The sequence below is a fragment of the Myotis daubentonii genome, chromosome 9 (genome assembly GCF_963259705.1).
Source record: "Myotis daubentonii chromosome 9, mMyoDau2.1, whole genome shotgun sequence".
In the NCBI taxonomy this organism is placed as follows: domain Eukaryota; kingdom Metazoa; phylum Chordata; class Mammalia; order Chiroptera; family Vespertilionidae; genus Myotis; species Myotis daubentonii.
This window is the reverse complement of record NC_081848.1, coordinates 76,977,692-76,990,934: the sequence shown is the minus strand read 5'-3', so window position 1 is coordinate 76,990,934 and position 13,243 is coordinate 76,977,692. Positions and strand designations below refer to the sequence as shown.

The following is a 13,243-nucleotide window of genomic DNA, read 5'->3' as shown; positions in this document are numbered from 1 at the left end:
GACATTAAATGACATCGTGTATGTCGAGGCCTGGCGTAGTTTCGGCAGCATAGTCCGCGTTCAGTAAATACCCGTGATGACGAGGAAGGTGGCTGCTCTCAATGCTCTTCCAGCTCACGGCCCAGCCTTAGCCCAGATCCTTCTTTATGAACACCGGGGGCCCCTTTCGAATCTCTGAACCCATTTAAAGGCCAATTACCTCGAAGGCCCTTCTGTGTCTGCTTGTTGAGAGCTCATTTGTCTCTGGAAGACCTTCATCCTCCACGTTTCTGTTGCATTTAAAAAATTTTTTACACCCTGGTGGGTGGGGCTCAGTTGGTTGGACATTGTCCTGTGCACTGAAAGGTCGCCAGTTTGATTCCTGGTTGGGGCACATGCCAGTGTTGCAGGCTCTGTCCCCAGTAGGGGGCGTGCAGGAGGCAACCGATCAATGATTCTCTCTCATCATTGATGTTTCTATCTCTCCCTCTTCCTCAATTTAATGAAAAAGATTTAAATTTTACTATTTATTCATTCATTTATTTAATTTTTATTAAATTGATTGGGGCAACATTGGTTAATAACATTATATACGTTTCAGGGGTGCAAACTTATAATACAACATCTGTATATGGTTTTGCCAGACTCTAGAATTGAGGTAGTGAATTCTCAGGGCGTCAGCAGCCACGGTCTATGATGCGTTTATTCCCCATGCCCAATAAATGTTCAATGAATAAATAAGAGACAATAACACTATAAAAACCAAGAGTAAAAATAAGTAGCCTTACATATGCTTTAGATCTTAAATTCATATTCAGGCTGCTGAGAGCCAAATGTGTGTCTGAGAAAGATTTTACAAAGGACTGGAGTGGTGTGACCGAAGGAAAGGGGAAGTATCCATAACGGGGAGGCCGGATGGACAGCCACCTGGGTCAAAGGCAGGTCCATTTTCCATTTTTTGAGGAAACCACCAGTTCGCATTCCCACCAACAGTGCACCAGGGTTTCCTTTTCTCCACATCCTCGCCACCACTTGTTTGTTGATTTTATTTATGATAGCCGTTCTGGCAGGTGTGAGGTGATGTCTCATTGTGATTTTAATTTGCATCTCTGATAATTAGTAATGTTTAGCAGTTTTTCATATGTCCATTGGCCATCTGTATGTTCTCTGTGATGAAGTGTCTATTCAGGTCCTTTACCCATTTTTTAATTGGATTGTTTGTCTTCCTGGTGTTGTATGAGTTCTTTATAAATTTTGGAAATCAACCCTTTATCAGATGCATCATTGGCCTATATGTTCTCCCCTACGGTGGGCTCTCTTTCATTTGGTTGATGGTTTCTTTTGCTGTCCAGAAGCTTTTTAGTTTGATGTAGTCCCATTGTTCCATTTTCCTTACCCAAGGAGACATATCAGAAAAAATACTGCTATGAGACATGTCTGAGATTTTAATGCCCATAGTTTCTTCTAGGATTTTTATGGTTTTGCGACTTATATTTATGTCTTTTATCCATTTTGAGTTTATTCTTGTGTATGGTGTCAGTTGGTGGTCTAGTTTCATATTTTTTCCATGTACCTGCCCAATTCTTTCAACATCATCTACTTTTTTTAATGTTTTATTTTTTTTAATTAAATCTTTATTGTTCAGATTATTACAGTTGTTCCTCTTTTCCCCCCCATAGCTCCCCTCCACCCAGTTCCCACCCCACCCTCTACCCTTACCACCCCCCCCCCCCCCGCCACTGTCCTCATCCATAGGTGTACGATTTTGGCCAGTCTCTTCCTGCACTCCCACAACCCTTTCCCCCCGAGAATAGTCAGTCCACTCCCTTTCTATGCCCCTGATTCTATTATATTCACCAGTTTATTCTGTTCATCAGATTATTTATTAACACCATCTATTGATGAGACTCTTCATCCCATTATATGTTCTTGCCACCTTTGTTAAGTATGAATTGATCTGGGTTGATTTCTGGGCTCTATGTTCTGTTTGATTGATCTTATATGCCTGTTCTTAAGCTAATACCCAGCTGTTTTGACTACTAGGGCCTTGTATTATAGTTTGATATCATGTATTGTGCTATCTCTAATGTTGTTCTTGCTCAAGATTGGTGAGATTATTTGGGATCTTTTTGGGTTCCATATAAATTTTTGCAATATTAGTTCTAGATCCGTGAAATATGCCATTGTATTTTAATGGGAATTGTGTTGAATCTATGGGTTGCTTTGGGTAGTAGGAACATTTCATTGATGTTAATTCTTCCAATCCATGAACATGGTATATGCTTGCACTTACTTGTATCTCCCTCAATTTCTTTCTTCAATGTACTATAGTTTTTTGAATGCATGTCTTTTACCTTCTCAGTTAAATATATCCCTAGGTACATTATTCTTTTTTGCACAGCATCAGTAAATTGTATTGTTTTCTTACTTTCTCTTGCTGATAGTTTATTATTGGTGTATAGAAATGCCTCTGATTTCTGAATATTAATTTTGTATCCTGCTATCTTGCCAGAATTATTTCTTAGATCTGGTACTTTGTTTTGGTGGTGTCTTTAGGGTTTTCTATGTACAATATTGTGTCATCTGTGAATAGTGACAGTTATATTTCCTCCCTTCCAATTGGGATGCCTTTTATTTCTTCTTCTTGTCTGATGGCTGTGGATAGGATTTCCACTTCTATGTTAAATAAGAGTGGTGAAAGCGGACATCCATGTTTTGGTCCTAATCTTAAGGGAAACACTTTTACTTTTTGCCCATTGAGTATGATGTTTGCTGTGGTTTTGTCACATATGGCATTTATTACATTTATTACAATATGCCCTCTATTCCCAATGGCATATTCCCACTTTGCTGAGTTTTTATCATAAATGGGTGCTGGATTTTATTAAGTGTTTTTCTGCATCTACTGATATGCTCATGTGGTTTTTATTTTCCATTTTGTTTATGTGGTGCATCACGTTTCTTGATTTGCAGATATTTTACCAATCTTGCCTCCCCAGAATAAATAATAAATCTCACTTGGTCATGGTATATGATCTTTATATATATATATATATATATATATATATATATATATATATATATATTTGATTTTTTACAGAGAGGAAGGGAGAGCGATAGAGAGTTAGAAACATTGATGAGAGAGAAGCATCGATCAGTTGCTTCCTGCACACCCCCCACTGGGGATGTGCCTGCAACCAAGGTACATGCCCTTGACTGGAATCAAACCTGGGACCCTTCAGTCCCCAGCCTGACGCTCTATCCAGTGAGCCAAACTGGCCAGGGCATGATCTTTTTAATGTATTGCTAGATCTGGTTTGCTAACATTTTGCTGAGAATTTTAGCAGCTATATTCATCAGGGATATTGGTTTATAATTTTCTTTCTTTGTAGTGTATTTATCTTGTTTTGGAATTAGGGTAATTCTGGCCTCATAAAATGAGCTTGGGAGTTGTCCCTCCTCTTGGATTTTCTGGAATAGTTTGAGAAAAATAAGTGTTAGTTGGTCTTTGAATGTTTGATGAAATTCACCGGTGACGCCATCCAGTCCAGAACTTTTATTTGTTGGGAGTTTTTAAATTACTGTTTCAATTTCACTAGTTGTAATCTGCCCATTCAGATTCTCTGATTCTTCCTGATTCAGTTTTAAAAGATTATGCTTGTAGAAATTTATCCATTTCCTCTCCATTGTCAAATTTGTTGGCATATAGTTCTTTTTAATATGTTCTTAAAATCCTTTGTATTTATCTGGTGTCAATGGTTACTTCTCTCTCATTTCTGATTTTATCTATTTGGGTCCTCTTCCCCCCACCCCGAGGTGTCTGGTTAAAGGTTTGTCAATCTTATTTAAATTTTTAAAAAGCCTGTTCTTGGTTTCATTGATCTTTTGTATTTTTTTTAAACTCTATTTATTTCTGCTCTAATGTAATAAATAGGGAGTCACTATGGTCTCCTGCCTCCAAATCCTTTAAGTATAAAATTAAAGTGCTATTTGAGATTTTTCTTGTTTCTTGAGGTAGGCCTGTAATGCCGTGAATTTTCCTCCTAGGACGTCTTTCGCAGTGTCCCATAGATTTGGGGTTGTTGTGTTCTCATTTTTATTTGTTTCAAGGTAATTTCTGATTTCTGTCTTGATCTCATTGTTAACCCATTCATTATTTAGTAACATGTTATTTAGTCTCCATGACTGTGTCTTTTTCAATTATTTTCTTTGGTTGATTTCTAGTTTTGTTCCATTATGGTCAGAGAAGATGCTTGATATGATTTCAATCTTCTTAAATTTATTGAGGCTTGTTTTGTGTCCTAACATGTGGTCTATCCTGGGAAACATTCCATGTACACTTGAATAGAATGTATATTCTGCTGCTTTGGGGTGAAATGCTCTGAAGATATCAATTACTAGAAAATCCATTTGATCTAGTGTGTCATTTAAGGCTGCTGTCTCCTCGTTGATTTTGTCTGGGAGATCTATCCATTGATGTCAATGGGGTGTTAAAATTCCGTACTATGACTGTGTTACTGTCAATATCTCCCTTTATGTCCATCAGGATTTGCTTTACATATTAAGTGCTCCTACATTGGCTGCATGAAAGTTTATAGTTATATCCTCTTGTGAGATTGCTCTTTTTATCATTACGTAGTGTCCTTTTTTGTCTCTTACTATAGCCTTTGTTTTAAAGTCTATTTTGTCAGATATAAGTATTGCTACCCAAACTTTTAAAAAAATTTCCATTTGCATGAAATATCTTTTTTCCATCCTTTTACTTTTAGTCTTTGTATATCTTTCCTTCCGTGGTAGGTCTCTTATAGACAACATATAAATGGGTCTTGCTTTCTTATTCATTCAGCTACCCTATGTCTTTTGATTGGAGGATTTAAGCCATTTATATTTAAAATGATTATTGACAGGTACATATTTCTTGGCATTTTTTTAAACTATGTTTTTCTTCTTCCTCTTCTTTTTTTTTTCTTCTTCTTCTTAAAGCAAGCCCTATAACATTTCTTATAATACTGGTTTGGTGGTACCAAACTCCTTCAGCCCCCTGGGAAGCTCCTCCCTGGGAAGCTTTTTATTTCTCCTTCAATTTTAAATGATAGCCTTGCTGGGTTAGGGGTTAGGGTTAGAGTTATAAGGCCCCCTAAAAATGAAGCAGACATCAGGGCCCACCATGTTCCCCGTTGATCTTAGTTGTCCAGATTTGGACTCACCATGCTCCCCAGGTATCCTAGTTGTCCATACTGGGGACTGTCATGACCCACTGACAATATCATAAAGGGTGAAGAGACTGTAGACAGATAAAAACCACCACTGAGGCTGAAGATATGCTCTTGAACTGAACATTCATGACAGTTTAGCCAAATACATGAAATGCTCTCATTTCCTTAAAGCTTTATAAATGACCAACAGAGAACATATATTATTTTTAAGCCTATATTTCAAGTATTAAGAAAAAGTAACCATGATGTGATTATAAAGTACCAGCCCTAAGTAAATCCCCAGTTCCCGCTGCCAAAAGGGATATTCAGTGATGTCACAAGGGAATTTCCTATAGGACTCAAAGTGCCGCTCTCTCTGTGGTACAGGCAAAGCCTGAGGTTCCAGAGGTCTGCAGGGGGCAGGAGGAGGAAGGCAGGGCATACTCTGAAAAAGTGAATAGGTATAGAACTCACTAGGAATATCAGAAAAGACTGCTTATGAGCACAATTTACAATAGCCGAGATCTGGAAACAGCTCAAATGCCCATCAGTAGATGAGTGGATAAAAAAAAGCTGTGGTACATTTATACCATGGAATACTAGGCAGCAGTAAAAAAGGAAAATCTCTTACCTTTTAAGACAGCATGGAGAGACCTGGAGAGTATCATGCTAAGTGAAATAAGTCAGAGAAAGGCATGTATCACATGATGGCACTCAAATGTGGAACCTAAGTAACAAAATAAACTGATGAACGGACTGGACCCAGAGACATGGCAGCATGGAACAGAGTGAGGAATCTCAGAGGGAAGGAGGGAGAGGGTGGGTGGGTGGGAGGTAATCAACCAAAGACCTTGTATGCATATATTCATAACCCATGGACACAGACAATAGGGTGCTGAAGGCCTGGGGCGGGGTGGGGGGTGGATTGAAGGGGGTTACTGGAGGGTAAGGGGGGCCTGTGTAATAGTTTCAACAATAAATATTTAAAAAGATAAAAAAGAAAGGACTGCTTAAGACTAGACTTCCACCCAAGCCTTTGTCCCCCAGTCCCAATGCCCACTCCTAAGATCAGAACTTGACCGCCACTAACCCATTCCTGGCTTCTGGGTGTAACATACATGCTTCTAACTTCTGGAGAATGGAGACTGTCTATTTGGGGCACATAGAACAGGTAGGGTCAAGACAAAACATAAAAGATTTAAAGAAAATGAGGAAGTGCTCAATTCTTGAGTGTGAAACTACTGAACTGGTCTGTCAAAATGTGTGTGTGCAATGTATGTGTGTGTATGTGTAGACGGCATGTATCATAAGTCTCTGAAGTTTTTCTAACTTTAGAAGTGTAAATGCTATCATAAAACATATCACTTGGAGCTTTAATTTTTATATTTTTATTATACTTATTTCATTTTGTGAATTTTAAATAACAAATCATTATTTCCAAGAGAAAATGGCAAAGGTTGATGAAAACAATAACAAATTATAGAGACACATTTAAATACTTAGATAAGTATAAAGTAAGGGTCTACTTCTGCATGATGAAAGTAAAACTTATTACCAGGGGAAAATAGGTTGAGATTGTAACAACGTGGATGAAACTGAAGGGCATTATGCTAAGTGAAATAAGCCAGACAGACAAAGACAAATAGTGCATATTGTCACTTACATGGGGAAGTAAAACACACACACAAATGTGAACTCACAGAAAGAATAAAAAGTGCCTGCCAGAGGCTGGGGCTGGTGGAATCAGCAGAGAGAGGCTGGTCACAGGGTACACATTTTCAGTTACAAGATGAAGAAGACCTGGGGATCTAATAGTTGATCACACTGCATCGTATCTGAAATCTGCTGAGAGTAGAACTTAAATATTCCCCCCCAAAAAAAATAAAAAATAAAAGTAAACATGTGCGGTGAAAAAAAAAATGGAGTTGAGGACAGAGGAGATTCTGAGAGTATCAATCCCTGTGAAATAGCCCAAATTCCCAAGAGAACTTCAGACTTTCAAAAGCTATGAAATTGGAGTTTGGTGGATTCCAGCCAAGAGCGCCAAGAGACACAGAAACCAGGCAATGCCTGGCTTCCAAGTGGAATACATAGAAATTGATGAAGGTCTAGAACAGTGGTTCTCAACCTTCCTAATGCCGCGACCCTTTTACACAGTTCCTCATGTTGTGGTGACCCCCAATTTCATTGTTACAAATTGGACATAATTAAAGCATAGTGATTAATCACAAAAACAATATATAATTATATATGTGTTTTCCGATGGTCTTAGGTGACCCCTGTGAAAGGGTTGTTTGACCCCCAAAGGGGTCGCGACCCACAGGTTGAGAACCGCTGGTCTAGAAGGTCCAGGAGAGTGGAGGGGTGGAGCTGCTAGGCCTGGAGCGGGGAGGGGCTGGACTCCCTTCTGCCCCCTCCCCCACACTCAGGAGCCCTTTGTGACCAGACCACAGCCCTCTGATGCGAACCTGGGCCTCTAGGCCACAAGCCACTCCCAGCGCTCAGTTGCCTGAGGGCAGCAGTACAATTCAGATGATGGAGAACCCCCTCTTTTCTCTTAAAAGTGTTATTGCTACCTGGCAGAACACCAGTCCTTCCTGGGTATTGGATACCATCTTTGGCCTCCTGTGTGGACTGCTGCTCTTCCTTGTGACAGTCCATTTCTGGGAGAGAGATCAGTCCTTACCACCTCCAACGAAACATAGAAACAGCAGGAAGGTAAGGCGCCCTGGGCCCAGAAAAAACAGAGGTGATCTTTTTTCCAACCTTATATCCACTTTTCTGAATCACCTAGAGAGACTCCCCAGACGGGAAGGGATAGAATGCCTGTTCTCAAGAGAGAATCGAACTTCATCCTTCAAGGAACAAGACATGTGGAGCAGGGGTTAGAGCAGGAGGGAGGATTTCTGTGCAAAGATCTCCGACCAGGAGGCCAGGCATGGTGGAGGGCTCTAGGGCACAGCCCCAAAAGCAGTGACCAGCGGCCAAGGATTGGATACTAAGAGTTGGGTCGCTGTGAGGGACAGGCCCAGAGCCCTGGTTCACCAGCCTCCTTCCCACAGCAGGCATCTCGGGTGAGCCTCCCCTCTGTTGGGGGCTGGTCAGAGCACTGGGCAGAGACCCTGAGAGCGGGGAGCAGAGGCTGGGGTGGGGCTAGGGCCACAGGAAGCAGAGTCGTGGCGCAGGGAGCTCCGACGGGCCTGCAGGTCTCAGTTTCTCAGTGTGTTTCTTGGGTGGAGGAACAGTGATGGAGGAAGTCCATGGTTGGTCTCAAATAGAAAATCTTTACTTTTTGCAAAGAAGAAAACCTGCGATGATGCTGATCCACTTCAAAAATAAAAGGGGGAAACCCAGAGAGCCCCAGTAGTTCCATGTAGAAGGTCATATTGTTCATGAACTCTGAGTGCCTGCTGCTTGTCTAGAGAGAGGAGGGTGAGCACAGGGTCCCAGCCCCTCGTTTGTGTCTTGTCCCCCAGCGTTCAATGGAGCCTAAAAGGAGGAGCAGGAGCAGGAGCAGGAGCAGGAGCAGGAAGAAAAGTGGAATTTTGAAAGGTGAGCTGCCCCTCAGCCCTGTGCCCGAGAGTTGGCCTCCATCTGCCCTGTCCCGTCCCCGACGGCCCAGGGCCAGGGCCTGGAGGATGCCAACGGCTGAGCTGGGGAAGGAGGTCAGAAAGCGGATACTTCCCAGCAGGATGTTCGGGCCAATGGTGCCCGATGGGGAGGTGGGACCTCCAGGTCCGACTGTGGGCACGGTGTTGACCTTCGCTCAGATTCCTCCGAGGTGCCCCCTGCCTCCCCCCACCCTCAGGGATGTAGAGGATGTGAAAGCACTTTGTAAGTGACAAAGCACCTCCTGTCACAAGCCTTGCCATCACTGCCAGGGTTCATGTGACCTTGGCCCTGATACTTGGGCTCCGGAGTCCACTCTCCCAGGTGTCTCTCTTAAAGGGCCACCAGGCCCTGCTCCATCATGTGACCCAGTCTCCTGCTTTGCAGCCTGCAGAGAGTGCCTGCAAGAACTGGAGGAGGCTCGGAGCCTCATTTCTCTCCTTGGAAGGTAAAGCATCTCCCCCTTCTTCCTGAATCTCTAATGGACCCGGGCTTACAGGCCGCCTTGGACTCACCTGGTTGGGGGCGAGGGGCCATGGGTTTGGGTTTGGCTATGGCCCTGGGGGAGGGACAGCGGGAGCATGGGGAAGTCAGCCTGGGGGCCATGGAGCACCCTGCGCCCCAGGTGCCCGCCACCGCCAGGCCTGCCCACCTGCTCCTGGCTGCAGCCTGTGCCTCCATCTCCTGCAGCCACCTGGGCAGGCCCCCCGAACAGGGTGGCCTTCATCAGTTCTCCTGTCAAGACTCTCCTGATGAGGTGTGCAAAGCAGCGCCCGCTGAAGCCCACCTGCCGGACGGAGCCCACCTGCCCGGCGGGGAGCCTGCGGAAGATGCTGCTCCCGCCATATCCCCGTCGGCTTCTCCGGCTCCTCTGACACTGTGTCCTCTACCTCTGGCCTCTACCCTGTCAGCGGAACATCAAGACCAGTCTGACTTGAAGGGAACCCCACTGGGTACCATTGTAAAGAGCTCACCTCCCAGTAACTCCATTGTGGCACTGCCCAACCGAGCCATCTCCCGCGTTGGCCGCTCAAGCTGTCCCCTTCCAGCCCTGTCCTGGTGGCAGGAGGCTGCCAGAGCCTTGTACCTCTCAACCTCATCACAGCGCAAGTCCCAGCGAGAGCACTTGTCCCACCACCCGCCCAAGGCCTCATTCCGGGGAGGCCCCACAGACAGGCAGGTAGAGCCTGGTAGCCTCTCATTTGTCAACCCTGGAGTCCAGAGGCTGCTGGAGATTCTGCTCACCAAGAGGGCAGAACTGAAGATGTGGAAGGAGAAGGAAAAGGAGGGGTCACTTTCAAAGCAAATGGTCCCAGAATGCCACCTGCGCTCTTTGGGGAGTATGTGGAAGTCCCTGGGTGCTGAGCAGGACACCCCAACCCCCCAACCCTTCTGGAGCCTGAGGGACAAACAAGAGCAGGTGCCGGGTCCTCAGCAGTTGTCACATATCAAGTTCCTGGAGGAGCATCTCCAGCAGAAATGCAGCCAGCTCTTCTGGGGTCTCCCCTCTCTGCACAGCGAGTCCCTGGTGGCTACTGCCTGGGTTCCAAAGAGCTCTTCTTACCTACAGCCTCTTTCAGTTTTATTCAATGGAAACTCTAACGACTTCCCAGTTCCAGTGCAGCTTAGAGCACCGGCAGGGCTTTCCCAGGCTCCACCCTTGCCCCTTCCTGGGGCCCAACCCCTACCTTCCCAGCCCCCACCTCTGGCTCCGATCCAGACCCAGACCCAGAATCTCACATCCTCCCTCTCAATCCGACCACCTTCTCCGCACCAGATGGGGACCTCTGGGGTGTCTTGCCCTACAGCCCAGAACAAAAATATCCCTTGCATCCCAAATGAAACTCAACATCTGGAAAGTTCCTTGTTGCAGAAGCAACAGAAAAGGGAGGCGGCTTTACCCTCTGTGACCAAAGGTTCTCAGGACGTCTTTAGCCAACCCACTCCCAACCTTCCCCAGCATAGTGAGGTCTCCCAAGGCCCCGGGTCAGTTTCTGGTTTTCAGAGGGACTTTATCAGGCCTAATCTCCAGAAGCTACATCTTCAAAAGAGGCTCGTGGAGGATGAGCAGCGTGGCGGTCTGCACTTCAAGGTCCAGGTGTCTCTGGAATTGAGGCAGCCTCAAGGCCAAATCCCCCAGGTGTGTCAGGTACAAGATAAGCAGGGGCCCTTGCATCTCTCTGTGTTTGCAAGTAAAAGCAGCCAGGACCCACAGAAGATGGAGTCCAGGCACCAGAGAAAGTCCCAAGGGAAAGGCCAACCAAGGGAAGACTTCAGTAGGTGTCTACAGCAATGTAGGAGGAAGAGGAGCCCAAAAGGTTTCTCCAGAGACTCAGCTACCTTTGTAGTGAAGGCTCTGGGAATCAGCTCCAAAAAGAAGTCAGAAAGAGACTTGAAGCCCTCAAAGAGTGACTCAGGAACTTGCTTACCCAGAAGCACAGATCAGAACCATTTGGTCCGGAAGTCAGAGCAGATCGATCAGGACTTGGACCCTCTGAGAGTGGATCAACCCTGGCTTGCTGACAACCATTCTTTTCCCAAGGGCAACACTCACATGGAAACCAGAAATCTAGCAACTTCAGAGAGTCGGGAACATTACGTGAACACCTCTTGCGAGCTTTCCTTCCTCAGTCCCAGCACTCGACAGATGCTGGAAGAACATTTTCTAAAGTTTCAGGTGAGGTGCGAGTGTGGCCTGTCCCTCCAGGCCTTTGAGCCCATAAATCTCAAGCTACATGAGGCTCAATATTTGCACCTTCCACAGTCCCCTTTGCCCAGTTCAGCTGCTTGTGTACCTGAGGTCCACTCAAAAGCCAAGTTCACCAAGGCCTTGGGAAAACCTCCTCAGGCCTTTTCAGAAGAGGTGATAACAAAAGAGTCAGGTCGCCTCCCCACCACCTCTGTGAATGCAAGTAAAAGCAGCCAGGGGTCATTTGAGAAAAGCCAGAAGTCCATTGAAGGGACACTGTCTGGTTCTGGCCATGGGCTCTCAGAGGCCCCTCGGATTAAAAAAGAGAACAGGCCGTCTTCTCAGTCCCTCACACCTATCCTCCATGGAAAAACCCAGCAGAACCGTACTGCCATGGATGTTAAGAAAAAGAGCCCGAAGTCAAATCCAAGTTCAACAATAGCCAGGAAGGAGGCAAAGCAGGAGAAAGGGACTCAGACTCCAGAAGATCCCTGCCAGAGGCCAGCGATACTAGAAAAGAAGGTATCATCCCACTCTTCAAGGGCTGAAGAGTCCAGGAAGGCAGAGGAGGCTGAGATGGACCCTGCTTGGGAAGTCATTGTGGGACCCAGCGTGCTGGGCAATATTCAGACCACTAATACGGAGATGAAGAGATCAGGGTCTCCAGGACCCATTCAAAGGTCCTCACCACTTGCAAACTCAGTTGCCCAAGATCTAAAAGAGCCATGCCTTACAACAAAGATGGCCAGTAAGTTTGAGCTCCAAGGGAAGGTAGAGCCAGGGAGCCAGCTTCCAGGCCACGCCCCTGGCTTGCTTCTTCCAGACTGTTACAGTGACGTCCTCCTGCAAGACTACACCACCGGCATGCTCATTCAAGACGACGTCACCAACGTGCTCCTGCAAGACCCTCACACGGATGTGCTGCTCGCTGCCGACCTCTTGGCTTCTCACTGGGCACTGTGCGGTTCCCAGGGGAAAAAAACCAGTGGGGACATGCCAGCTGCCCAGGGGCCATATAACCTCATATGGAGTAGACAGAGCAGCCAGGGGCAGCAGGCACCCGGGATATCAAAAGTTAAGGCCCCTTGGCAGAGCCAAAGAAAAATGTTGGTCCCCACTGATCAGAGGGAGGACAAGAGGAGGCCCAAACCAGGACAGCACAAAGAAGGGCTGGCAGAACGGAGGACCTCACAAGCCAGAGGGATGAGCCACCCCCCTCAGGTGAGGGGTAAAGGAGACACCCTCCGGAGGAAATACCTCCAACGCCTGCCAGAGGAAGAATTGGTTTTTGTAGAATGCAACTGTACAAAAAAGATGAGGCACTCTCTACAGGACAAAGGACCAAAAGACCCCCTTCAAAAAGGCCTGCCTGCCTCAGCCATTGGCCGGAGCCAGGAACCAGTCAAAAGCAGATCGTGTGTGGACACTAGGCCTGTTGAAGCTCAGGCGATCATGACAGCTGTGGGGCAGATCCTGGTGGAGAAGTTAGCATGTCACCAAGAACTTCATGCCCAGGAGTTCAATTAGCACGCAAAACAATTCCAGGCCCCAGGAGGTGGGCATGGCCACAGCGTCTCTCCTCTCCAAAGCAGAGAAGAGTGAGGAGAGGGCCTCCAGTCACCGAGCCTGGAGGTGGAAGAGGACATAGTGGGGATAAATGGTGATGGAAAAAAATAATTTAAAAATTAAATTTAAAAAAGTCGTCTCTCCTCTAGTCAATTGCAATGTGCTTCTCACTTTTTTCCTGGTAGAAGAATTTTAAAAAAATCAG

The 13,243-nt window shown here is 45.7% G+C and overlaps 1 protein-coding gene across 1 annotated transcript; it reads left to right on the top strand.

Annotated features, from left to right (window-relative positions):
- Nucleotides 1-7,634: 7,634 nt before the first annotated feature.
- LOC132241961 (spermatogenesis-associated protein 31E1-like) lies at nucleotides 7,635-12,999 on the top strand. Its single transcript, XM_059710909.1, has 5 exons — nucleotides 7,635-7,892; nucleotides 8,651-8,726; nucleotides 9,171-9,231; nucleotides 9,474-10,326; nucleotides 10,789-12,999. The coding sequence occupies exons 1-5, from the start codon at nucleotides 7,635-7,637 to the stop codon at nucleotides 12,997-12,999; spliced, it is 3,459 nt and encodes a 1,152-aa protein (XP_059566892.1).
- Nucleotides 13,000-13,243: the final 244 nt, after the last annotated feature.

Bases quoted from the DNA above. Each gene is read 5' to 3' on its own strand.
- LOC132241961 (XM_059710909.1), top strand. From the start codon at position 7,635: ATGCGAACCTGGGCCTCTAGGCCACAAGCCACTCCCAGCGCTCAGTTG. The intron at 7,893-8,650 runs GTAAGGCGCCCT...CTTGTCCCCCAG, and splicing joins AACATAGAAACAGCAGGAAG to CGTTCAATGGAGCCTAAAAG. The intron at 9,232-9,473 runs GTAAAGCATCTC...CATCTCCTGCAG, and splicing joins CTCATTTCTCTCCTTGGAAG to CCACCTGGGCAGGCCCCCCG.